The following is a 26,108-nucleotide window of genomic DNA, read 5'->3' as shown; positions in this document are numbered from 1 at the left end:
AAAATGGGAGCAAAAACAAAAGAGTTGCCTTTATATTTGTGTTCAGTGTAGATATAACGGAACACCTAACCATGTATGTGTATCTTTCTCCAGGTCAGTTACTATAACCAGGCGTCTCCAGAGGTTATTCCCTACATCTCCACGGACATCGCCGGCCTCTCCTCCACATTCTACCACACCTTCTCTTCCTGCAGCCAGTACCTCGCCAAAAACAGACTGCAGTCGGCCTCTGAGGAGCCAACTGGCCCAGACCAGACCAGAAACACAGACAGTCCCACCTGGGATGCTGCTGCAGACGGTCTGTCAGCGCCCCCCCACAGCACCAAGCTGTAGAGTCAGGGTTATTTCCAGGCCAGTTCACATCACGTGTACAGTGTTGGGTGAGGTTAAGATGCATGGTACTATTAACATGGCATTAAGTGGTCACAGTGATCAAAAGGTGATATTTAGATTCAATCTAAATATCACAAAAAAGTGAGCCGAGAAAAAATAATGCTCTAATATTCAACCAGACTCTGATATAAAACATAGACCTGATTTCAAAATAAAGACTCATTCAATATTAATGATTGTGCCTTCACACGATGGAAACATTGGAGTCTGTGTCTAGCTATTGTCAGATCCAAATATGTTTTGTTTGTCAATCTACGGTTTATATTTTTGTAAAACTAACCAACTGCACGCTTTTTATGAGATGCGGGTAATTTTTTTAAAGAAACACTAAATGTAGCAGTTAATGGTGAGAGAAATATCAACACGTTCTGACTGCAATGAGCATGAGTACTTCTGTCTTCTTTATAATAAATTGATGTTTTATTTTTTATAGACATTTTAATAAAATGATTTTAACTGTGCCCTTCCACTCATAATTAAACTGTAAAATAAACACAACATATAATTACAACACTGCATTATACTTGTTACGGATGCTGTTTGTCTGCTCATTGATCTGCCTGTGAGTGTTTTCAGCTGTGTGTGTGTTCATGTAAATGAGCTGTGTGGTTGCGCCAACATCATTGGCTGCCCATCTCCTGGTCCGCCTCTGAAGATGGGGATTGGATTGACGGCGTCCAATCGCAGCGCACAGCCGGCGCACACCTGCTGGGGAGGAGTATAAAGGCTGAGCACGGACAACACTCTGGAGGCTCTGTATTGTGTGACAGACGCCTCAACCCTCTCATTGTGACAAAGCCTTCCTCCTGTGCTTCTGTAGACTGACTAGCAGTGTGTATTATGTAGGGTTCTGTGCGAGCACACTGGTTAGCAGTGTGTCGTGGTATTCTGTGTTTAGTGTAGGGTGTGTGTGTTGCGTAGATCCAGGTTGCTTAGCTCCTGTAGAACCGCACTTAGGATAGTTACCTTGTGAAACAGCTTAGACCCAGGTGATTAGCACCTGTAGATCAGCATTCCTGTGTGTATAGTGCGTAGAGCCAGGTGATTAGCACCTGTAGACCCGCACCAGCTGTGTTTGCTCACAGTCCCGTTTTGTTATTGTTTGTTTCCACTTTAGAAGTGAGGTATTTTCTTTCTTTGTATAGTACTGGGCTACTCTCTTTTGGAGACCCTTTTGTGAACTAGTGACAGCTTGACCCGTTGTTGGGCCAAGCTGTTTGTGTGCAACGTTTTGCTCAGTTTGCCGTTACAAATAAAACCACCGGTAACCAATACCAATTACTAACTGGTCGTGTCGTTTCCCTTCCTTACCCCTAGCAAAGAGGGAACGTAACAATACTGCTTAGTCTTGGAGTCAGTATGATGGTAACATCACCTTAGTCTTTGAAGTAGCATGGCCCTGTGAGACTGAACTGAAGCCAAACTCATCCATTTGAACGTAAACACAGACATGTGTGCACTGATTAGCAACAGGTATCCAACCATCAAAGCTTCAATGGAATCACAATTCGTTTAGCAGGTATTTGGTCAAAAGTCAAAGTGTTATGATGATGTTTAAGGAAAAGGCAGGAAGTCATCAAAGTAATCACATCCTCATGAACATGTGTGAACTCTTCGGCTGTCAATCTGACTCCGAAAGACTCTGAGGTGAAGGGGCTGCAGTTCTGGGGCTCCAGTGTTGCCAGCCGGTTTCCACGACTTCCTCCTCTGTGTGCTGCCTGTTGTTGACAGTCAACTTGAGAAACGGGACTGGATTTGGAGTGGAGAGAGAAGAAAGTCATAACCATTCGCGTATGATATGTGTAATGTGTATTTGTGAAGCGCTTTGAGCATCTGGAAAAGCGCTATAATAAATGTAAGGAATTATTATTATTATTATTATTAAACAAACAACAGGCTAACCCTGAACCAATGATGGACAGTAACTAAGTACGTTTACTCAACTCATTGTACCTTCTGCCCGCCTGATCACCATGGGGTCACGAGCCTTCAGCCACTCTGCCCCCCGTCTCTGGAACTCTCTCCCACAAGACATCCGCAATATGGACTCACTCCCAACCTTCAAATCCAGCCTGAAAACACACCTTTTTAAACTGGCATATTCCATTTCTTAATCTCTGCTAAACTGATTGTTGTTTTTAATTTTTTAAGTCTTGTATTACTGTGTGCTCTTCTTTAATTATGCTCTGTAAGGTGTCCTTGAGAGTTTTGAAAGGCGCCCATAAATAAAATGCATTATTATTATTAAGTACTGTACTTAAAGGTCCCATGTCATGGCCTTTTCTACTGATCATAATTCCATTGTTGAGGTCGACTAGAATAGATTCACATTGTTCAATGTTCCAAACTCACATTGGTTTCTCACAGCATCTCTGTATAGTCTGTGTATTCACTCTCTGTCCTACACGCCCCCCCCCTATGAGCCCAGTGTGCTCTGATTGGTCAGCTCGCCCACTCTGTTCTGATGAGTCCACCACCGTTACAGCGGAACATCAGTGATTATGTGTTACCATGGCGTTTGTTAGCAACCAGAAAATGACACCAGTAATGACAAACAGATGAGAATGCTGCGTGGGGTCTGGGTGCCGTGTTGGGGGGACGTTGCGCCTCCGCTGCGAGGCTCCACTAACACCCTCAGCGTGTCACAGTTTCGTGTGTGTGTGTGGACCATTGGGTATGGTCATGTCACTGTACCCAGGAAGAGAAAGAGAAATCTCCAAGGAAGCGTTCTGGGGCAGCATAGACAGGTCTTCTCTGTGTTAGAGTGTTACTCGCTACAGGGTGTACTTTGAGGGTTTGTGACTCTGCAGACCGTTTACATGCAGAACAACCTTCATAACACAAGGGGACGGGTGATAACCGGAAAAGCATGACATGGGACCTTTAAGAACTTTTTTGACATGTTTTACTTTTTACTTCTACTCCACTACATTTCAGAGGTGAATATTGTACTTTTTACTACACGACATTCCTATTAAATTAGTAGATACTTTGTACATATACAAATATATGACACAGCATATATGTTATAATGTAGTACTGTACTACTATTCTACACAGTATTTTAAGTATCTAAATTTGGTCCATTTTGACAAACTACACCACTAAATTGCTCTCACAAGTATGAAAACAGAATACAATTAAAAACATAATAACAAATATACTTTGACATATACTCTGCATAACGAGTACTAACTTTGTTTACATTTTGATTGTACTACTTTTGTACTTTTACTTAAAGGTCCCATGTCACGCTTTTCCGGTTATTACCCGTCCCCTTGTGTGTTATGTAGTTTTTTCTGCATGACTTTAAGTAACATTTTGAAATCAGGACTTTTACATTTAGTCGAACATTTTATGACCATAGCAGGGGTAGACATTAATGGCTCAATTCCACTGCAGCGCGTGGAAAAACCGTGCCAAACCCGGCCCGTTTTTGGTTGCGTTTCCACTAGAGGTAGTACCGGCTAACGGGTACTGTTTCACAGTTTTTCTGGCTCTCCAAAATCCAGGTTCTTTCCGGGCCAACAACCTGGCTGAGTATGCTAAACTAGTGAGAGAATCGCTAGCAAGGGAGCTACAACTACAACAAAATGAACATATTTTACCGTGATTTAATTGTAATACACGTTTCAAAATGATGCCGAAGTAACAACATACTGATACCGGTTAGTAAAAACCATGAATTCATACTTTGACAAGTCTGCAGACAGACGGCAGGCGAAACACCTTTTATAATGCGTGTTTTCTGAATGGAGCTTGGCTAAGCTAACGTTGCATATGCTCCGACTGTCCACACTCACAACAACGGCCTACAGACATAAATAAACCAGTGACTGTATTCGCCATGACACAGGCAGTCTGTGGTTTGTACTTGTTTAACTTTTGTCTAGTTTCTGAACAGATATGAGGAGCTGTGAGCTCTGAGGGCTAACAGCTAACGGCTGGTTATGTGGTTCGCATTGAAGATGACGTCACGGCTCAGCCCACACTGCGTTACTATAGTTACTGCCCCAGCTACTAAACTGTAACGGCCCGTCCACACACAGGCATGACATTTTTTTTGATGCTGGGCGTGTCTGAAGCTTGGCGATTTTTGCGAGCAACGTGACCAACAACCAATCACATGAATCTCCCGCCCCCGACATACAAAGCAATAGCAATGTTAAAACGAAGTAACTCCCCAAACAGGTGAAAACCTACCAGTTTCACCCACTGTCTCTGCCACCTCCCTCCATGCCTGGTTCCTCCGGTTTGTATCCCGGTAAATAGTTCTGGTCGTAAAGAACCGGGTGATTTGCTACCGTAATTTCTCGTTTGGAAAATGAGGAAATGAACTGCGGTCTGGCTCTCCCAGCTTGCACGCGGTTTGATTGGCTAGCGCTTGTACTGGCGGGATTTGCATAAACGGGATTTGATTGGCTGATGCCAGCTTCGGGAGCATCAAAAGTTGAACATTGCTCAACTTTTGATGCTCACGATGCTTGCAAAGCCATGCTCCGCTCCCCACAATGCAGTTCGGCGAAGATTCAAAATCTTCTACGTCACCCCATTCAAGTGAATGGGCGAAGCTTTGAAACGGGCCGTAATGGAAACGCAGCAAAAAGTGAGCCTGGCCTATCAAGGCCTAACTATACCGTACTAAGCCGTGCGAGGCCCTGCGAGGCCCCGCGAGGCCCTGCAGTGGAAATGCGCCATAACAGTGCTTCCGGGCCAGCGGGCCATTTATAATGTCTAGCCCTGCATAGTATTTGTACTTTTACTTAAGTAAAGTGTCTGAGACCAGAACCTTTCCAATAGTGAAATCTTGTCCCATGTGCAAAATCAGTTTGTAGAAATGTCATGAAAGTCGGACCAAAATGTCATGGTAATCCATCCAAAAGAAATCAGGTAATTTCACTAAAAGACAAAAATGATCACTCCTTTTAGGGTTCATCCTGCGTGATGGTCATGTAATTGTTGTGAATGCACTTCTTCATATCACTCAACACCTGGCATCAAATCTCAAATATATCTTTTAAAGTCAGTAGGAGTATCAGCTGATAACATGTGATCATCAATAGATCATTGTGGTTTTTAAATACCAATATGTAATGATAGATACATTCATGTCTATTCACATGAAATCAATATATATACCAGAAATACCTCTTTAAGTGCTAAAATGGTGGGTCGGTCATATCCCTCCTCAGTTGGGATTGATCAGATGTCAGATACGGATGTGTTTTTGCTCTCCGTGTATGCCGACTCATCAATTCTTTTAAGCCCTCTAAAGCCCGGGTGTCGTCCTCCACTATAAGGTCGTATCTCTCCGTCATGTCCATCAGACGTAGGAGCGTGAGACTGAAAGCTCTAAGCCCTGTTTGCAGTGACGCTGTGTTCACATGCAGAGCCACCCTCTGAGACACAGCAGGCAGGTTCTGCTGCTTCAGGACCAGCGTGACATACGGGAACAGCCTCTCGACTGTGGACACCAACACCTGGAAGACAAAGGACCTCGTTACCAAAGATGAACCTGAGTGTTGTGAATTTTGTGGAACACAAACATGATTACAACACTTGAACAACAGCATGATGTTCCTGCATGGAGTTTTTTTACTGGATTCATATCCACAAAGGAGTTAGTATTACATTGAGACTGTTTCATAACAGTCTCAATGTAATACTAACTCCTTTGTCACGTTAATCAGCTAATCAGACCATTAACAAGAAGCTGTTACAAAGCTAGATAACGCTTTGGGTAACTATAGGGAATTTCAACCGCGGGCGTAGCGGCCACCTGTGGAGGATAGTATCTATAGCAACAGCAGCAGCTACCAACTCTTGGTCACCTGTGAGCGGTTTTGCACCTGAAATCAATAAATGCCCCTAAAAAGAGAAGCTCTGGGCAGAAACAGAGGAGCGTTATTTAAAAGTCACCTATTATGCAAAATGCACTTTTCGATGTCTTTTATACATAAATATGTGTCCCTGGTGCAGGAGACTCACAAAGTGTCAGAAAACAAAACCCTCTCTCTTTTCCTCCGAACCCACATCTCTAAAAACGGGGGTACAACGGAGCTGATCCAGATTTGCTGCAGACTTGACGTCATATCAGAAATGCGTGAGGTGTTTTGGAAGTAATATGGTCTATGTTTACGTTAGCAAGCATCGCTAACACTCAGGGCTAAAGCTGTACTGGAGAGAATATGTGTAAAAAAGCCGGATATAAAAGGTCCTCACCTTGTGGTAAATTAGCGAGAGAAAAAGTGTTTGAGCTCCAAACGGTTTCAGAAATAATGCTTGATGTGGTTTGGAACATGATATGGAGTTTAATCACGGCAACATGTTGCTGGTAGACAGCCTTCTCTTCACAGAGCTCACTGCTTGCATGCGGATTAGTGATGTGTCGGTCGCGAACGAGCCGATTCTTTTGAACGGCTCTTTGGTACGAACGAGGGGAACCGAGTCGTACTTGGTGAGAGCCGTTCTTGTTATCATTCAATCGTTGGTCCGCACTCACTGCCTGCCAAAATCCACTCGCCTTTTAAAAAGCTTGATTTTGTTCCCCACACGTATTCTGTGAAGACCCGCCCCTACTCTGATTGGTAGGTTTCAGCACGAGCAGTGAGGTGGGGTGGGACCTAACGGAATACGAGAGAGAGAGAAGTCATAACAAGTGGTACAGGACAGACAGACGACGTGTTTTTCGGATTGGAAAATGAGCCAAACGCGAAAACGCAGCGGCATTTGGATGCAATTCAACCAAAACCCAGGCAGTGATAAAGCGCACCATTTGTAAAGGCAAAATATCCTTTAAAGCAGGGTCAACAAATAATCTCCATCGCCACTTAAAAACACAGTATCTAATATTAAGAGTTGCGTGAATTTCATTCAAGGCAAGGCAACTTTATTTACCTAACACATACAGAGGGTCAATTCAAAGTAGTACATTCACTGACATGAATGACATGGTTATGGCGCCACCTTGTTTCATGTTTACAATGCAGATTATTGACATTAGGTCTGGCAATGCAGTCCTGCATTGCCAGACCTAATTGCCATTATCCTGGTAATTATTTCGCAGATAAACCTAGTAACCCCGCCCCCTCTAAAAAAAGCAGCTCTTTTGAATGGCTCTTTGAAAGGAACGGAGCCATAAGATCCGGCTCCCTTCAAAGAGCCATAATTCCCATCACTAATGCGGATGCTCCAAAGGGACGTGGCCAGCAGCAGCTCGGTTACATTTAAAGTGCCAGACCCAGAATCAGCACTTTAGTAACAGGGCTGAAATAGAGGGGTATGAGGCATGCTACAATGGGTGATCTGTTTGGTATTTTGAGAAAAACACTTCAGAGACATGTTTTGTATACATATGGCCCTATAATATATTACATGTCAGACGCTTTTATCCAAAGCGACTTACATACTCAATACTGTGGACAATACAGGAGCAATTTGGGGTGAAGTGTCTTGCCCAGGGACACAACGACATGCTGACTGCAGTGGGGTTTGCACCTGTGAAACTGATCCCCAGACCAAGGCCCTATCCACTGAGCCACACACCTCCATTGTTCAAATATATTATAATATAGGAGTTTAAAAAATAAAAAAAGTTAGGCAGATCAAGATCTTAATGACACTAGACTAGACAGTGGTGCTCATGGGAAATGCAGTCTTAATTCAAGGATAACACTACCACTTTCTTCCACAGGGACGCCAAATATGTAGTAGTTGCTTTAACTACAGTACGATACATTAAGGACCCTTCCTTCCCCTGACACATACGTTTTAATATATTGGCCTTTTCTTATGATCTTTATATATGTTCAACGTTTCTATAGTGTTTCAATTTCAGTTTCGCAAAAAGCAGCTCAAAGTGCTTTTTTCTAAACAATAGAGAATAAAAAATATGTAAACAAAAAATATATAAGCATGAAATGAAAAGAACTCTTATGTAATAAATCAATACCAACTGAAGTCAAGACGCCGAATACCTGGTTGTGATCTGGGCTGAGTGGACCCTCCCTGCTGACCCACACAGGCCTGTACAGCTTCTCCTGGCTGTAGGCCGAGTGCAGCCGTGTGAGAGAAGCTTCCAGAAGCTGCTGAGAGTGGATTCGCAGGTAAACACCCCAGGGTGCCTCAGCTCTCTGGCCCAGCAGCTCCAGGAGGTCCTGCAAACACACAAGCACACACATTAGATTTAAAGTTCATCATTCCACTACTTGTATGGCCCATTCCTCGCCTAGGGAGATTCAGAAACACAAGGTGGATACAAGCAATTAGACATTACCAAAACAATCATGTTTTTCTTTATTTGCAATTTATACTGTAGAAAGGAGCACAAAGTGGTGTTCTCTAAAAATCAAATGTACTAAAGGCGGCCAACTTTGAGCAGTCTCATTAAGCCACTTGTTAGCAAACACTAGAAGCTTCAGGCATCACCAGATGGTATTTAGTATATACCGATACAACACAATGTAAAAATATCAACTTCTGTTAACCACTTTGAAATGAGGGAACTCAAAGTGGTAACATGCTAACTAATTACTGGAGCTTGGGACTAATTTCCGCACAACTAAGAATTTCTTTAAATATATAAATATACCTCCAGTGTCAGGGCTTCTGAGATCTTTCCAGAACCTTCCACCAGAGGGACTCCGGGTCGATTACTGTCAGAGACCACCTGAACCACCAACATACCCCCATCACCACCTGAAACACACACATGGTATAAACAGGACAGTAAATATGAACAGGGTTAGATTCAGTTCTCTGATTCAAAACACCATCTGTGTCCACGTGTTAACATGTTCATCCACGCACTGAAAACACGTGAAGTCAGTTCAAACTTTACAACTAGAATAACTAACCTCGATAGTGTAAATCACATGACACAATTATACCATGAAGATGTAATACAACAAATTGTGTTTTATTTATTTAAAGGAATCTGATATTTGAAATCCCTACTTCTCACACCATGATCAGATTATTAGATACGATCAAATGGGTCTGATTCAAACTTGTTTGACCCCTCACTGGGGATGTTATGTTGTTACAGCCGCTCAAGAGAGAAATATGACAATAACTGATTGAAGGTAGGGTAGGTAAGAATGGAGAAACCAGCTCGAGTGCGCTGGAATTTGAAAGTACACAACCGGGTCAAATCTGCCCCTTCCTTCAGAGTTCCTTACAGAGCCCCTCCTCCAACACACACGAACGCGCACATGACCAATGAGGGCACGAGATAAGTGTGTGCACAGATGGAAGGCTGACAGGCAGGTAGGCCGTCCGGTTTTCTGCCCGGTCTAGCTTTTTACAGCGCCACGACTTCCACAGATGAAATATTTGTATATATTTATTGTCAAAGCATTTAATTTATTCATTGCTATCGGGACGTTAAGAGCATTCCATGGAATATAACAAAAAGTGTTTCTGAAGTGAATTACCTACCCCACCTTTAAGGGATAAATACAATTCTGCCTCTCTTTCTTCCACATCATACATGTAGCTCAACTAATCTCATTTCCTCCAAAGTCAAACTTGGAACATGTATTGATTGGTTCTGGAGTTTAAAACCACTTCAGAAGATGTCATAAGATGGTAGTGGGATTTCTTTAATGGGAACTTTTGTATTGAGCAGTGCTCACAAGTGTTCTGTTTACCTGCATTACCAGACTGCCAATCAAGATAGACCACTGCCCTATGAAGTGTATAAAAGGTTTTCTTCAGCCTGTGCCCCTTCTTTCAGAGACTGCAGGCGCAACAAAGGAAACCACATGGACTTTACACTTGTATGTACTTTAAACAATTGATGTGATTGTCTCTTATTTGTGACGATAGATTCCTATTGATTTATCCCATATTGTGAAGGGGGGTGCAGTTTAATAGGCGTGTAGCGCAGTGAACTAGTGCGAACAGGTTCAAACCCCACTGCAGTCAGCATGTCGTTGTGTCCCTGGGACACTTCACCCCAAAGTGCTCCTGTGGGGATTGCCCACAGTGTTGAGTATGTAAGTCGCTTTGGATAAAAGCGTCTAACAAGTCACATGTCATGTAATATTGTGAATGCATTAATGATGTAAGTACATTTGACAGCGTTATGTAGAATCATTATTGTGTTGGTGTTATATAAGACTTGTGTGCATTGCTTAGATTATTTTGTATAGAAACAAATCATCCACATTTTGCCATCTACAATTCACCGTCCATCATCTAGACTTGAATAAAATGTCAAATGGCTTACGGATCCAGTGGTTACATGTGAACTCCACCTGAGCTGTTCAGTGAACCACACCACCAACTATAGTTTGTTCACAGTTACTGATGGCAGAGAAAATGCTTTGTTGAAAGCCAGACAGCTGACTGTCAGTGCATCAACCAGTGAAAACAGAAAAGGATGAAAGTGAATGTGTTAATGTGGAAACACCATGTTTGTATCGACCTGAAAGTGTCTCCAGCAGGGAGGTCCGGTCAGTGACTCTAACCCAGCGGACGTCCAGGCTGCTGCGCCGTGGGGCCGTGGACAGGAAGTCACAGTTGTGATTTGGATACAGGAAGTCCATCAGGTCTCCTCCTGGATAGAATCTCCTAAGAAGTCCCTGCTGGCCTGGAACCACACGTCATATCTCAATAAGTGAACTGAAAGTGATTTCTAAAGAAAATAGTTTTTCACTTCTGACACACAAAGCGGAAATAATGTATGATTGATGTATGTAATAGCAATTTTTTTTTTTTAAATGTGAATAAAAAGATAAACTGTATACTGGTCCAATTGGTTAATTTTAGGTCTTAATATTCAAGTTAAGCCAACACTGAAAAAGACCTCCAGGAAATTAATAAAGAGTAATTAATACAACATACTTTTGAATGGGTAGCTTTCACGGTTAGATATTCCAGTGCTATAGGTTCAGTAGTATGAGCAGACATGTCAGTTAGAGTTACTTAGAGTCACACACACACACACACACACACACACACACACACACACACACACACACACACACACACACACACACACACACACACACACACACACACACACACACACACACACCACACACCACGCACGCACGCACGCACGCACGCACGCACGCACGCACGCACGCACGCACGCACACACACACACACACACACGCACGCACGCACGCACGCACGCACACACACACACACACACACACACACACACACACACACACACACACACAATGTTTCATTCTTGGTCCCTAGGCTCCTGTTCCTAGTAACACGACCACTTGTTGGTGTCTCACAGCTCCTTCTTACTTGCTGCCTGTCTGAATGCAGACAGAGTTGGTTCATAGATGTCGTAGTAGACTCTGGCAGGGTGGCTGTTCTCCCGGATGAACAGCAGGTCACTGATGTTTGGGTGGATGGAGCCCTGCCACAGCGTCAGACTGAACCTGGACACACCAGAACACACTGTGTCATCAAGTGGGTTACCATTGTAACTGAACAAGAAAATATGAACAAAATCACAGTCACATTACTGATATTTAAAGTGTTATGGTTGCTGATGATCTTTTCTGTGTGGTCAGCACAACCTTTAAAATATGTTATGAACTGACTGATTGTTATAAACAAGTACATAGTGCAAATGCAAACTGTGAACGATTCTGTGTGATTATGATGTGTTTATCACGTCGATGCCTGCACTGACAGACTGAGCAGTGAGTAATTCTTATTAATAAATGGTTGATTTCCCCTCATTGCCATAATACAGATGGAAGGTGTCTGTGTTACCGTGACGACTGGCTGAGGAGCCAGCTGATGTGCTGCCAGCCGCCGCGACACAATAGAGCATGGACAGGGAAGGTCACCTGAAGACACACATTATTTTACTGTACATTTTAAAACTCACATGGACTTATTAGCTACCACATAATAGAGTTGTTAGAAAACATTGATAGGATTAAGGAACCAACATTGAGTTAGGGTTAGCCTCGCGTCTTGGTGTGTCAGGAGCCTTAAGGCACACCAGGCCGAAATCGGCCGTTTTCGTTTGTCGGACGACGAAGCGTGCCCTGTTGCTCAAACTCAATTTGGTGTGTCCCGCACCGTCGGCCGTGACACGCCTTATTTGGCCTTTCATGGCCATGCGTCGGCCACAAGCAGTCGGCCAATAAATCACTCTGATCGCTTCCGCCTCTTGAGAGACTGTTGCTTGAGAATGTCTTCCACAAGCAACAATCCAATGGCTGATAGCTCCAGTACCGCACGAAACATGTTTTCGATGGACGAGAGTGAAAAGGGAACGCACACGCTATTTGTTTTTTGTTTATATCACACAGTCTGTTCTTCTTCTCTGTCTTCCGGTTGCCTCTTTTGAATGACGAATACACACTACCGCCGCCTGCTGGTAAGGAGAGTTATTGCCACTCATGCATGCGCAGTTCGTACGTGCTCGGCTGAGAACACGGCGACGCAACAGTCGGCGTCTGCGAGTTCTCTGGTGACTGCTTGGTGTGTCAGGGCCTTAACACACCAAGCAGATTTCGGCCGTCGATAAATGTTGGGCCGCCGATGAGCGTCGCAACGTAATCAGATTACTTTTAGATTACTTTTGGATTACTTTCTTTTTCCTGGGTATGTTTTGGTGAACAGGAGACACAAAAAGCAAAAGGAAACTGAACGTGTTTTTACTGTTTTAATGGCTTATCAAGAGCACAACTGAAACATCACATCTGAAACGATGTAACAACATAATAAACTTTTTGGGGATGCAGCTTGGGATGTGAGGAGTGAGGGACAGGGCTTAGAAAGGGCGTGTCGCCTTCTGTCCTGCCAGTGTTGGCAGGACATTAATTAAAATGTCGAACTCGGACTTCATTTTAAGGACATTTCGGCCAGGGGTGTAGAGCTATAGTTTAAGCACCGGATTGGCAAAACAGGAGAGGAGAGTGTGTGCACCAGTCTGCCTTGATCTATGTATTCATATCCGTGACACTCACAGTATTTGCTGCCCGCAGCTGTTTTATAGAAGGAAAACCTCCTTCACTTCATAAAATCTCTGCAGCACCAGGAGGCAGCGGGAGGGTTTGTTCCTCCATGTTTCGTTGTTATTGTTTCACTGAGCGAGCGAACCTGCGATTTTTTTCCAAACGCTTTGTTGGTCCATCTGCGGCGGCAATAGGTTTTGTGCGCTGTGATGATTCGGCTGTACGGTACCTTTAGTAATGAATATTAAATGTTGTGAGGAAATCTTTCCACCAATAATTACAATAAGTAATCCAAAATGTATTCACTTCAGGTTTACGAAAGTAACTGTAATCAGATTACTCGTTATTCTAATGTAACGCGAGCTGAATACAGTTACTTGATTTTTGTATTCTGATTACGTAACGCCGTTACATGTATTCCGTTACAACCCAACCCTGACAATAACATTATGGCTGAAGCAGCCTATGTCCTTAAAGGAGATAAACAGACGTCAGGGTTGGTCATGTACGTCATATCTAGGAGTCTAGGACAGTTATTTCCCTAACAATAACAATAACCTATAGCCTACCTGATTACCGGAAATGCATTGTAGAGAAGGTCTGTAAGGCATGTACGATAACGAGTAACCGGCAGACACTGTTTTTTCTTTTGCTGTATAAATGAATCTCATGGGTCTAATACAAATGTCCTCTCCACACTAGAGTTGGGTACTCAATAATATAGGCGTATATTTTCTCCCACTGACGTGATGCAGGCCTTTTAAAGCTTACCTTCTGGGGAACATCTTTGATCATATCGTACATGTCCTTCACCATGGCCTCGGTGTAGGTCTTAACAAAAAGTGGAGGTCCATAGAATACCTGTCGGAAACAATGCAATGTTAGCGAATCACAATCATTCTGACTAAAACCCAACTGTGGGTCTAAAGTAGAGCTTGCCGTCCCATGAAGATGTAACAGCTGTTATATTGCTTTCTGACAAACAGAGTGGCAGCCATGCTATCCTTTGCTTCTTTACACAGGTGGGTGAAATAATGTCGCTTGGCCCGCGGGTGGCCCGAACGGAAAGACTTAACTACATCGCACCATACATTTCTTAAAACATTTATTTTATCAGCTTCTTACTATGAGTAAAATGACTTTGGCTGTCTGAGGGGCAGGGGCATCAGAAACAAAAAGCATCAGCTGCCTGCCAGGGGCACCAGTACATAACGTTGAAAAAAATCAATTGATGGAATTGTGGAGTCATATTGATTTATCATCTCCTGAATTGTTCTCTCGTACCACTGGGATTATGACATTTTAGGTAATTGATAATTGTATAAATGATAGCCTACCTGCTTTTAACCATCAGCATGTTAGCATCGTCATTGTTAGCCTGTTAGCATGCTGATGAGCACAGCAGTGTTTGAAGCGTCGATGCACTACAGCCTTACATGACCACAGTGCTAAACCATAGCTCTACTTATTATCTGGACCAACTGACCAATCCACGGTCCACCTGACCAGCTGATTGCCATCAATGGCTCCTCTCAAAAGCCTATGAAGTCATAAACAATGATTTTTACTGTAGGCTGAGAACATGTAATAGGCCTACCTTCCATCCAGGAGACAACGTCACATTAGGAAACTTTTCCTGAACCAACTGCAGAAAACTGGAAAAGAATGATGGAAGGAGAGGAGAAAAATTACTTTATTTAATAACCTTTTAATAAATAACCTAGCATATAGCATATTCGATCAATCAAAAACTTTATATATCTGTCAAGATATTAGTTTTTGTGTTTATAGTTTCCTTTTTTATTTTGACATATATTTTCTCCTTGTATCTTGTCCTGTCTTACTTCCTATGTTTTCCCTCCTGTTTGATTGTCTCACTAGCCTCAGGTATTAATTGGGACGTCCTCGTTCACTCAAAAGTCACTCTTAAACGACGTCTGTTAATGATGACATGTGCACAGCTGTATCCCCTCTCATCGGGCTTAACTGAATAACCCCTTAGAACCGGCCCATTTGTTGTTAAATATTTATTTAAATGAATGAATCTTTCTCTTGTTAGTCAAGGAATTCAATGTATGATGGTTGGTCCTGCTTTTGTGTTCCGTTTTGGTGTAAAATGTAGCCTACATTTAAATAAAAATATAATTATAGTAATGTGAAAGCCTTTTAGAAATGAATTGCACATAATAATTCCTACGGAGCTGTGAGCACTTATACATGTATGTGACGCTTTTCCACTCATCTTCCAGTTGTTGGTTTTCCTCTGTTGAAATGGACCAGCTGTGAAGGTGGGGGCGGGGCTTTTATACGCGACAGGTAATTAGCCGGTAATTACCGGTTTTTAGCTGGTAAAATTTATAAAAAACCGGTAAATTCAAAACCTGACGGTCAAAATGTCTGGTAATAATTAGGGAGGCTCCGATTGATCGGCCGCCGGTCATTATCTGCCGATATTCACTCTTAATAGTTTGATCGGTGCTCTCTATAAAGGCCGATCAGGAGAGCTGGATCTGATCGATATGGACATAAACGCGAGTGAAGTGTAACCGGACGCGAGAGAGAGATCAGATCAGCTGCTGAGTCTGACCGAGACACGCAGCTCTGCAGAATCACCTGAAGCCCCGCCCTCTGTTTAGCGCGCTGCAGGAGCTGCTTAAGAAACTGACTGCTGTCAGGAGAGAGAGGGAGGGAGAGGGGAAAAGAGAGGCTCCGTTTCTCCCGTGTTATTATTCAAAGTTGATGTAAACTTCTGAATAATGTACGTTATCTACTACAAGTAGTTTATTTGAATGTAATAATTATGTTGTTTGTTGTTTGTGGAATCATTTATTGAAAAATGTATCTGAATTTTTTTCGATCTGTTACGATTATAAACTGAAGCAATATCAAAATGAGCCCCATGAACTGAGTTTTAAACATCAGCATATCTTCTCATAGTCCGGTAATTACCTGCTAACGGAAACTCTGCTACACAACTATTATTATTATTATTGAAATATGACCGGTAAGTTTCAAATTTGTCCGGTAAAATAAAATCTGCCCGGACATTTGACCGTCGAGAAAAAATCCTAGCGGAAACCCTGATACGCGAGTAGTGAAAACACTTCCGCATAGTCTGGCGTGTCTTGATCGATTTCCGGGTCAAGTCCCGGAGGAGGGGAAGAGAGGAGTCGAGGAGGGGTATTGGGATGAGGCTACTGTGTCCACCTGCTGCCTCTGTGTCTCACGCCTCCCCAGCTGTGTCTTGTCTTGTGATTAGTCTTGTGTGTATTTAGTGTTGTCTTTCCTATGGTGGTGGTGGCAAAGTCCATAGGGACTTGGCTTGGCAACTGGAAGGTCACCAGTTCAAGTCCCGGAAGGACCAAGTGCCACCGAAGAGCAAGGCACCGCTCCCTGGGCGCCGTACACAATGGCAGCCCACAGCTCCTAACACTAGGATGGGTCAAATGCAGAGAAACCGTAGGGGAGAAGGGGATCAGTTGAGCCAGTGGGTAAATTGAACCACCCCCTGTAACCAGGCAACGCCTTATAGTTGTAATCAAGTGACCAGAAATTATGCAAGCTCCACCCATTTCTCATTGCCTGTGAAAGAGAGATGCTCATTGTGGTCTGGTAAGTAAACATCTTTACAAAAAAACGTTTTTTGCTTGTCAAAGTACATTTTCTAGATGTCAGCTATATCGGCTGTCATGTAAAAACTAGTGCTGTAAAAATTATCGCGTTAACGGTGGTAATTAATTTTTTGAATTAATTGCGTTAAAATATTTAACGCATTTAACGCATGTGCAGAATGGCCCGCCCCATATGTGCCACTAGTGGCAGCGCCAGGGTATGGCTGGGGTAGGCTACACCCATACCAAGAAATGGCTTAGCCCCACCATGAAAAATGATGTTAAAGTAAGCAAAATAAAGTCTGCCAACTCGCGCGGAGTAAATTGCACAGACAGCAGTTAGTAAGATTGATCGTCTTCTCAATAGAACATCTTTGATAACGGCGTGGTGTTGCTGCAGGAAGTCCCGACGGAGAATACTTTTGCTGTAGTACAGGGGTGCACATAACTGGTACGCAGGGTATGTGCCTAATCTGAAATGCGTACCGTCACTTGTGTCACAAAGCGCATTTGCGTACCGACGTACTTGTGAAGCTTTTCCAGAAGGCGGTTAGATCACCGGACGACAGAGTCGGTCTCCGTGTGCACAGACAGGGCTGCTGTTAACGTCGGTCTGTACAACGGATTTGTGCCAAAACTACGCCAACCGGCTGCGGAGGGAGACTCCAGTCCCCCCTTCACTGGAGAACTGCGCTAAAACAGCTGATCACAACGTTCACACTCTGTGGTCACGAAGTACTCCACTAGCCGCCGCCGCCCCCCCCCCTCTGTCGACTTTCCTGAAGTACTCCCCCGTTGATAGAAATCAACACGTAATGAATTAAGACCCCACGGTTTGATGATTGATAGGTGTGTGTGTGGGTTGTCTTTCATTTTGACACGCAGACATTTTTTATAATAAACATAGATACTGTATGTTAAATGGATATATCCGCCTTCTTTCATTTATCTTTCCATTCCCACAACAATATACATAAATAAATGATGTATGATTAATTAATTTTTAAGCTGTGATTAATCTGATTAAAAATTGTAATCGTTTGACAGCCCTAGTAAAAACAAAAGCATCCAGGTTTAAACACATATATTGTATATGTTGATGTGTTGGCAGCGTATTAAACCATGTGAATCATTAAAGGTGGGGTAGGTAAGTTTCAGAAACCGGCTCAAGTGCACTCAAATTTAAAAGTACGCAGCCGAAAAGAATCCGCCCCTTCCTTCAGACTTCCTTACAGAGCACCTCCTCCAACACACATGAACGCGCACATAACGTCAGCAGACTGGTGAAAGTGGCCGCCTGTTGCTGGCGAGTCATTAGAGCAGGGGTGCCCAACCTTTTTTGAACCGAGAGCTACTTTTAAAGTTGCCAATCTGCCGAGATCTACCAGTCCAAATAGAGAGGTGTAGCCATTACTGACAGCCTACCAGGTAAATACACACTTCTACTTGTATAAAACTGACCTTTGTACGATGAATACTTCATAAAATACTGCAGATCCTTTATCTTACCTCTTTCTAATCTACACACATACAAGTATTTAACTGAAGTTACACACCAGTGTTGTTGATACAGAGTTGGAGTTTATTCACACGTCACTACAGTGGGTAATGTTTTCAAGAAACATTGAACAGTGCTGCCACATATGACACAGGAAAAAAAGAAAAGACACGGAACCCTTCCTTTACCATTATATACAAATAGTGTTGCTACAAAAGTATAAATTAGGCTTACTAATAAGACAACTGAGATCTGAAGATACTCAGGAATCTGCTGCCAAAGTGCAATAAAAAAGATAAAATTAATAGAATCAAACCCTTTTTTTGTTGCATTTTAGTAGAGTATAAAAAGAAATGCCTTTAAAATAGGATGCTAGCAACACTAGTTTCTTAACCTGAATTGATAACAGACTATAATCAATTTAAGTTTGCATTCTTATACCATTTTGTACAATAATTATAATGAATAAGTTCAAACAAACTAAAACTTACAGCTGATTAATAACGGTATCTAACTTGAGTTTTTATTATATCAAAAACCTGTTGAAATGCTACTGTTATTTTTACTGTCCCCAAAAAGCGCATCAGCAGCCTCCAGGAAAGCTTCTTTCACAACTTCGCCATCTTTGAAAGGCTTCATGTGTTTCGCAAGAACGTGACTGACACGTTAAGATGCTATGGTAGCAGCCTTGCTCTTGTTGTTGGGCCTGGTGAAAATGGACTGCTGTGCATTTAGCTGTCCTTTCAGGTCCCTCCCCTTTTGGGAGCGTAGGGCAGAATTAGGAGGGAATTCCGTCTCGTAGCGTTTGTGCACTGTTTTGAAATGCCGCTCCTAAATTACCCTTCTTCGATAAAGCCACGCTCGCATTGCAGATGAGACAGATGAACTTTGAATTGGAATAGATACAAAAATAATCATCCTCCCACTAGGAGTGAAAATTATATATTTTGGGCTTTTTTGCTTCTGCCATAAAGCCACACCCCGACACATGGGGTCACGCCGGCCAATCACAAAGCGTTGATGCGTTCAAGTGCATTATTCTGGCACAGGAAGATTATGTTATAGGACATTAACGATAAAACAGAATATTGTTGTTCTATTTTTAGACACATCTCGCGATCGACTGGGAATCTCCCCGCGATCGACCGGTCGATCGCGATCGACTGGTTGGGCAGCCCTGCATTAGAGGCTTCTCAATACTCAAATTTCCCCTCCTCAACTCCTCGACTCCTCGGTCCTCCGGTAGTGACCCGGAAATGAATTTCAGCGCGCCATTTTGAAGGACGTCTCATTTCTCTAAATGCACACCGAGGATCGAGCGTCGAGGAGGCTCTCTGGAGGAGCTATAACCGAGGATACACTGATGGTTCCTCCACGGCTCCTCCGCAGATGCATTTCCGGGAACGGTGGAGGCGTGACCCACGGCCGGACTGATCTCAGCCAATGACAGCTCTGCATGCATCCCCTGGATATTATTTTAGAAACTGCTCTCATCGCAACGCGATGTTTACAGTGAGAACAGCTGTGAGGCCCGTGCAGAAAGCAGAGCAGTATGTAAAATATATATCACTCAGTATAACAGACCTACTCTCTTTATTTGCTTTAGTTTAGTAGATATCTACAAACAAAGAGTCCATATTTTTCTAAAACCATTTAGTGCTTCACATAATAAAATACACAAAGGCTGTAGCCTGATTATGCGTTAGGAGCTGTAGGTGTGTATGGTACAGTGTCGGTGCGTGTTGTACAGTGTGTAGGTGTGTGTTGTACAGTGCGCAGATGCGGCGGACAGACAGGTCTCAGTTGGTTTGGTGTCCTCTGCTTACTTTGAATACTTGCAAATACAACTTTTGGCCCGTAATTTCAATTCCCCATTTCAGCGACCAGAGAGAGGGGGGGATATATCCAGTCTCTGATTGTGTTATTATGAGAGTGCTCTCATACTTTAAATTGCATATATTTATATAAATATATTTGTGTGTGTGTGTCCGCATCTGTAGCCTGTTATTGTCTCATTATACCGCACTCTCAATGAATTCAAAGTAAATATGTGGGGGAACAATGTTCAGCTGATCTAACAGAGATTATAACATATGACAAAACACTCGACAGCTGATGCAGCTGTTGCCACGTAATAATGAACGGACGTCGCTTTAATATGACCGCTCAGAGGAGAGGAGTTCTCATTTCTTTAAACGTCTGCTGCTTCCCCTCCTCTCTCCTCGGTTCCCCTCCTCGGTCCTCCGCTCGCATCTCCTGTGGGCGGGACTAAGTCTCGAGGAGGGGAGTCGAGGAGGGGACATTTAAGAATTGAGAAGCCTCTATTGAAGTACTGCTGCAATGCACGCCCAATGACGGCACGAGATACATTTGTGCGTGCACGAGATAGAAGGCTGACGGACAGGGCGGCAATCCAAGTTGTACTTTTTACAGTACTAGGCCTACGGCTTCCACAGATGACATTTTTTAATGGATCTTTTGTCAAAGCACTTCAGATATTCATTGCTATCGGGATGTTAAGAGCATTCCATGGAATATAACAAAAAGTGTATCTCGAGCCGGTTTCTGAAACTTACCTACCCCACCTTTAAGCTAAAGATGACTCTGAATTTTAATGCTAGGCTATTTTTTTCTAAAATGGTGGCTGTGGGGTAAAGTGAACCACGGGCCTTGGGGTAAGTTGAGCCAGTTTTTCAATGGAGAAATGAATGAAAATAGGCCAAGTTGATAATAAGAGCTCATTGTAGGCTACATTTAAAGTTGAATGCACCCTGTGTTTGATTGGTAAGATGTATGAAATTGTATCACCATTTGTATGATTACTTTTCCTTTTAACATGTTAAAAAAAAATCAATCGAGATTTATGTTAAAAATATTTGAAAAACTAAGCTTGCATTTGGTTTGTTATTTATTGTTTATAGTTACCTTTAAGATTTGTTGTAGGTATGCCCAGGTTTGAACAGGTATGCCCAGGTTTGAACCGTGGTTCAATTTACCCCCTTACCTGGATCAACTTACCCCTACACTGGGGCAAGTTGAGCCACTTTTTTTTTTTAAGAAGTAATATTTTATCTGCCCTTTATCAAATATTAATTATTATCATTGCCATTGATAGGAGACCTCCTGAATTATATGTGTGTTTTCATTTTTACTATATGTCATTTCTCCTTGCTTAGAGGACAGCATAACTAAACAATGGCTCAACTTACCCCACTCTCCCCTGATGACAATAAGTTGAATCTTCTTCTTCTAGTGTCCTATGTCTGGCGTTGTTTTTATTGTTATCAGCTTTTTTGCCATCTCATTTTTTAACTGCACCCGGGTCCAAATTCTTGCTAAACCCTGACAATATCACCATTATTACAAAGTACAGAATGTAGCCTAAAGATTGTTGAAATTAGAGGATAAAGCCTGAAACCGAGCCAACGGGAGGTGCAGAGCTCTGATTTACTCTCAGATCACTTGAATAACAATATTCTGCTTTCGTCACAATTTGCCCAATGATGCTAAATATAGGTTGTTTACCCCAGTTTTATAAAATGTTTGCCATTAATGTTGCTCAAAAAATGGCGTACGCCAGTTTCTACGCAATGTTTGCGATTTATAAAATACTAGGCTTGTTTGAGACAAGCAAGACCTGCGCAGACCTGCGCAGTTGCGATCAACGTCTTGCTAGTGTGTTGCATGATGGTTAGTCATTTTGTCCGACTTGCTCTGGAGTCTCGCCCACATGAGACTTTGAAATCTCGCGGGACAAAGACGCCCGCAGCCTTGAGAGCGAGGCGAGGCGGCGCAGTTGCTCTCCACGAGCTGCGGAAGCGAAATGCTTGATGGGAAACGGCTCGCTGGTATCTCGAGCTGAGCGCTCATTGGTGGTTTTTACCACGTGCTGCTGATGAAACTCTCCAATTGGCTGGCAAAAGTTTGTTGTTGTTTTGTGTCAGTTTTACGTCGCCACATCCATTCCCATTTTTCATCATTGTTCCACAATGTTTATCATCATGAAATTAATATCTATATATTTTATACTATACTGCTTACCGTTTTCATACTTTATATATCTTAGCATATTCATACACACTGTTCATACTGCTCACAGGCTGATATCTAGTGTATTCATACCCCACTGTTTATTCATCATTCAATTCATTCTATATGTTATTCTGTAGATTGTGTACATTACTTTCCACTTCACTGCTTGTTGCACCTGGTTAGAAGCTAAACTGCATTTCGTTGTCTCAGTACCTGTAATATGTGCAATAACAATAAAGTTTCTCTTTAAGTTAAACCAAATCATTAAAATAAAATCTAATGTAATGATTTGGTTTAACCTTATTTATTGAATACATCATTTAAAATGGCAAGATTAAATCAAATTACATCCATGTTGTACACATCATAAAGCTTAAAGTGGCAGCTAAAGAATTAACACAGCAGCAGGTCTGTTCAATTCATGCTCATAAAGCTGCTTCATGTGTGCGGATCTGAAGGGACTGATCATTTGTAGCCTGTCCACCTATCAGTTTTGCAAACATTAAGAGGGAGGAGCATTTCTAATTATGGAAAGCAGTCACTGGTGTGGTTCATCATCATGACTGAATTAACAAACCTATATAAAGCAATGGAGATCACCTTTGTCTACAGTGGGTAAAATGGAATTTCCGCCATTGCAAACCCAGCCAGTCAAGCCGACTCCGAGTCCGAGCTGTCCGACTTCAGACGAGCTTTTTGACACCTCCCCCGGCTGCGATCGGCTACTCTCGTCTACTTTCGAGGCGAGCCGCAATGTGTCTCAAACAAGCCTACTAACTTGACGGGAAAACGTGCGGTCCTCCACGCAAACTCTAACCCATGCGTACGCACTAAGCACAACAACGGGAGAGACGAGAAACTGCGATACCGTTGGCAGAAGGAAGAATGGAGAGAAATAGGTGGAAATAATACCATAAATAAAATGTTACCTCTCATTTATCATATATGAAGAATTCATTTTCAAACATTGATTAAAGCCAATCTTAAAATGATTAAACAAACGCCTGTTTGAGACTCCTTAGGGCACACAAAAACATAACTTGGAGAAATAAATAAATACGGATATGTTATTGAAAACCACCTCGAATATGTTGTGTTAATGTTATGAAATGTTTTCTCATAAATGATGCGGTTTTGCATTTCTATAGGTTGTACGAGCATGGTTTTATATACTACCATGTTTAATCATGTTTTATGCCGTTTGCTAAGACTTGATAAGTCGCTCATAAAACACAGGAGGTATGGAAACTAAGAACACCATATGTGGTAAATTGTACAGCTAATATAACACAACACATTAGTTGTATTTCCTTTAACTGGTGGATATAGGGTTGCTGCAGTGGAGACGCTGCGCACAGCTGATCGACAGCTGGAACACAAACCACCAAATACGAAAACATAATTCAGATTCAGTCGTCATGACTCCACTCCGGAGGGATTCCCCGATCATTTCTTAAAGTCTCTCATCAAGGGGGGTCTCCTGTCCCCGGTACAAACACACTGCCTGAGGAAGGCTGTGTGTATTGTTTTTGTCATGAACCTTTTTCGGACCACTTATTTATTTATTTTGGTGACGATCCGACCTCCATGCTGCTACTCTGGTTCAAACGGCATCCACCAAACAATATGATTTATCTCCACCTCCCCAAAATAACCAAAATCTGACACAGGTTGAAACGTCTTTTTTAGCTGTTCCGTCGTCATTTCCTGCGATCTTCTTCATGCAGTCAGTCAGAATGAATGAATGGGCGTTTCTTTGACTATTTATAGGCAAATCTGGGCGTTACGTGAAGCCCGCAAAACTTTCCTCGCCGGTGCGCAATGTTTGGTGAATCGAAAAATTTCGGAAAATTTCTGTACCTATTTTTTGGATTTCTACTACGTAAGCAACCTTCCCACGTGAATCCTACGCACGGCGTTATAAATGAGGCCCCTGAACAGCAAAGACTGACGGACAGACAACATCAAATCAGCTTGTTCACCTGGTTCCATTGACTATAGGCAGGAAGGCTGGTGCGTTGGGACCCAGGAGGATGTCTGCATTCACCCATACGGGCCGGTTGATTCCTCTGCTACTGTTCTTTGACTTTTGACTGAGCAGGTCCAATGACAAACCCACTGATCTCAGAGTCTTAAAATCCAACTTCATGCCTGCAGGGACACAGAGCATTAACACCTGTGGGATGGACACATACTGTAAAGGCCCATGTGTTCTGAGTACCTTTTTTAGAGGCCAGCACTGCATACATCCATTGGTCCAGAGTGTTGTCGCTATAGATGTCAGGAGGGTGGGCCATGATGGGGATTGGATTCTCATTGGCTGTTCCATAACCCTCCAGAGTGATGTCAGCCTCCAGGATCATAGCATCACCTGATAGGACGAGAGGAGGGGACAGTGTAGGCAAATCATGTGTTAAATTGAGCATTATGTTGCTATGTAACAGTCTTCCGTTGGCTATCTGTCTGAAGTTGATTTAGCCTCAGGGGGCAAGGGCCAATATGTTGGGGTTTCAATGATAAGAAACGGATTAGCAAATTGAAATGCATAAATGGTGTAGAGACAAGAGATAACATTTCAATAATGGACAAGCTAATTTTGAACTAATAAAAAGCTTTATTGTTTTCAAACAATAGTCCATGGGTTCTAGGATTCTTTTGGCCAATGTGTTCGGTCCAACTCACACCCAAACCATACATCACCTTGGTAACCACCTGTCAAGGTAGTCACATTTGCTGCCTGGCACAATCAGGATTAGCCAATACTAATTGATTACAAATGTAATACATATCTTGTCCTGTAGGCTAACGCAGCGGCCACAAGGCAGCGTGCGTTGAAGCTTGCTGGCGGGCGTGTCTGAAACTCGACCAACAACCAATCACATGAATCTCCCGTCCCTGACACACAAGCACGCGGTTTGATTGGCTAGAGCTTGTACTGGCATGTGATTTGATTGGCTGACGCTTCTGTCGAAGCTTCAAAAGTTGAACATTGCTCAACTTTTGAAGCGAGCAACGCGACCACAATGCAGTTCGGCAAAGTGTGACGTCACCCCATTCAAAGTGATCGGGCAGAAGCGTTGAAGCTTCAACGCACGCCGCCGTGTGGACGGGCCAGTGTATGGTACTGTATGCACTGAAAAAACTGAGTGTGTGAGTTTACTTGTGAGGGCTTTGTTCATTTCCTCCTTGCTGTTAGCTCTGTGGTACCAGGTAGCCATCAAGCCGTCAGGTGAGCTGATATCACCTGACTGAACCAGGAAGTCCAGCATGTCTCCACCAGTAGAAAACAAGGGAAGAGCAGAAGAGGAATCTGATTGGATATAAAGACAAACACAGGCCCTTAAACTTAACATCATTTATACAAAGAGGATAAAAGGGGGTTATGTATTCCTTCTTTTTGCTTAATGTTGTTTTAGGTGAGTGGGGGAGGGTCTTAAGTAATTGATCTTTGTCTATCCAGAGAGCACTTCAGTTCTTACTTTTGTCCCTTTGTCAAATTTCATCCAATTGAATTAAAAATGACTTCCGAACTGCAGATCAGAGGCCAAGATGTCCTGGCCTTGAGCTCCAAGCAGGGGTCAAGTTATACGACATTTCTGATTACCAGCCAATAGCATCTTTTGTCAGACCCTC

At 42.8% G+C, this 26,108-nt stretch overlaps 2 protein-coding genes across 4 annotated transcripts in view; one reads left to right on the top strand and one right to left on the bottom strand.

Moving 5' to 3' along the window:
- The window catches only part of LOC117462844 (acyl-coenzyme A thioesterase 11-like), a 42,617-nt gene extending 40,939 nt beyond the window's left edge, over window positions 1-1,678 (top strand). For all 3 annotated transcript variants that reach the window (XM_034105191.2, XM_034105192.2, XM_034105190.2), the window contains exon 17: window positions 94-1,678. In XM_034105191.2, coding sequence (XP_033961082.1) covers window positions 94-333 — 240 coding nt within the window. In that variant the 3' untranslated portion in view covers window positions 334-1,678. The remainder of the gene's footprint in view (window positions 1-93) is intronic.
- Window positions 1,679-5,372: 3,694 nt separating this feature from the next.
- On the bottom strand, window positions 5,373-25,783 carry LOC117462845 (protein FAM151A-like). The gene is made up of 11 exons (XM_034105193.2): window positions 25,636-25,783; window positions 24,697-24,846; window positions 24,458-24,626; window positions 14,932-14,989; window positions 14,106-14,195; window positions 12,139-12,215; window positions 11,662-11,798; window positions 10,823-10,987; window positions 8,984-9,090; window positions 8,370-8,549; window positions 5,373-5,873 (listed from the first exon to the last, which is right to left on the bottom strand). Exons 1-11 carry the CDS (start codon window positions 25,742-25,744, stop codon window positions 5,553-5,555), a joined length of 1,563 nt encoding a protein of 520 aa, XP_033961084.1. The 5' UTR covers window positions 25,745-25,783; the 3' UTR covers window positions 5,373-5,552.
- Between the last annotated feature and the right edge of the window lie 325 nt (window positions 25,784-26,108).

Source organism: Pseudochaenichthys georgianus, chromosome 17, assembly GCF_902827115.2.
Source record: "Pseudochaenichthys georgianus chromosome 17, fPseGeo1.2, whole genome shotgun sequence".
Lineage (NCBI taxonomy): Eukaryota > Metazoa > Chordata > Actinopteri > Perciformes > Channichthyidae > Pseudochaenichthys > Pseudochaenichthys georgianus.
This window is presented reverse-complemented; position numbering and strand designations above follow the sequence as displayed.

Bases quoted from the DNA above. Each gene is read 5' to 3' on its own strand.
- LOC117462845 (XM_034105193.2), bottom strand. From the start codon at position 25,744: ATGCTGGACTTCCTGGTTCAGTCAGGTGATATCAGCTCACCTGACGGC. The intron at 14,990-24,457 runs GTGAACAAGCTG...ATTCTTTTCCAG, and splicing joins CCTATAGTCAATGGAACCAG to TTTTCTGCAGTTGGTTCAGG. The intron at 8,550-8,983 runs GTATATTTATAT...GTGTGTTTGCAG, and splicing joins CAGAAGCCCTGACACTGGAG to GACCTCCTGGAGCTGCTGGG.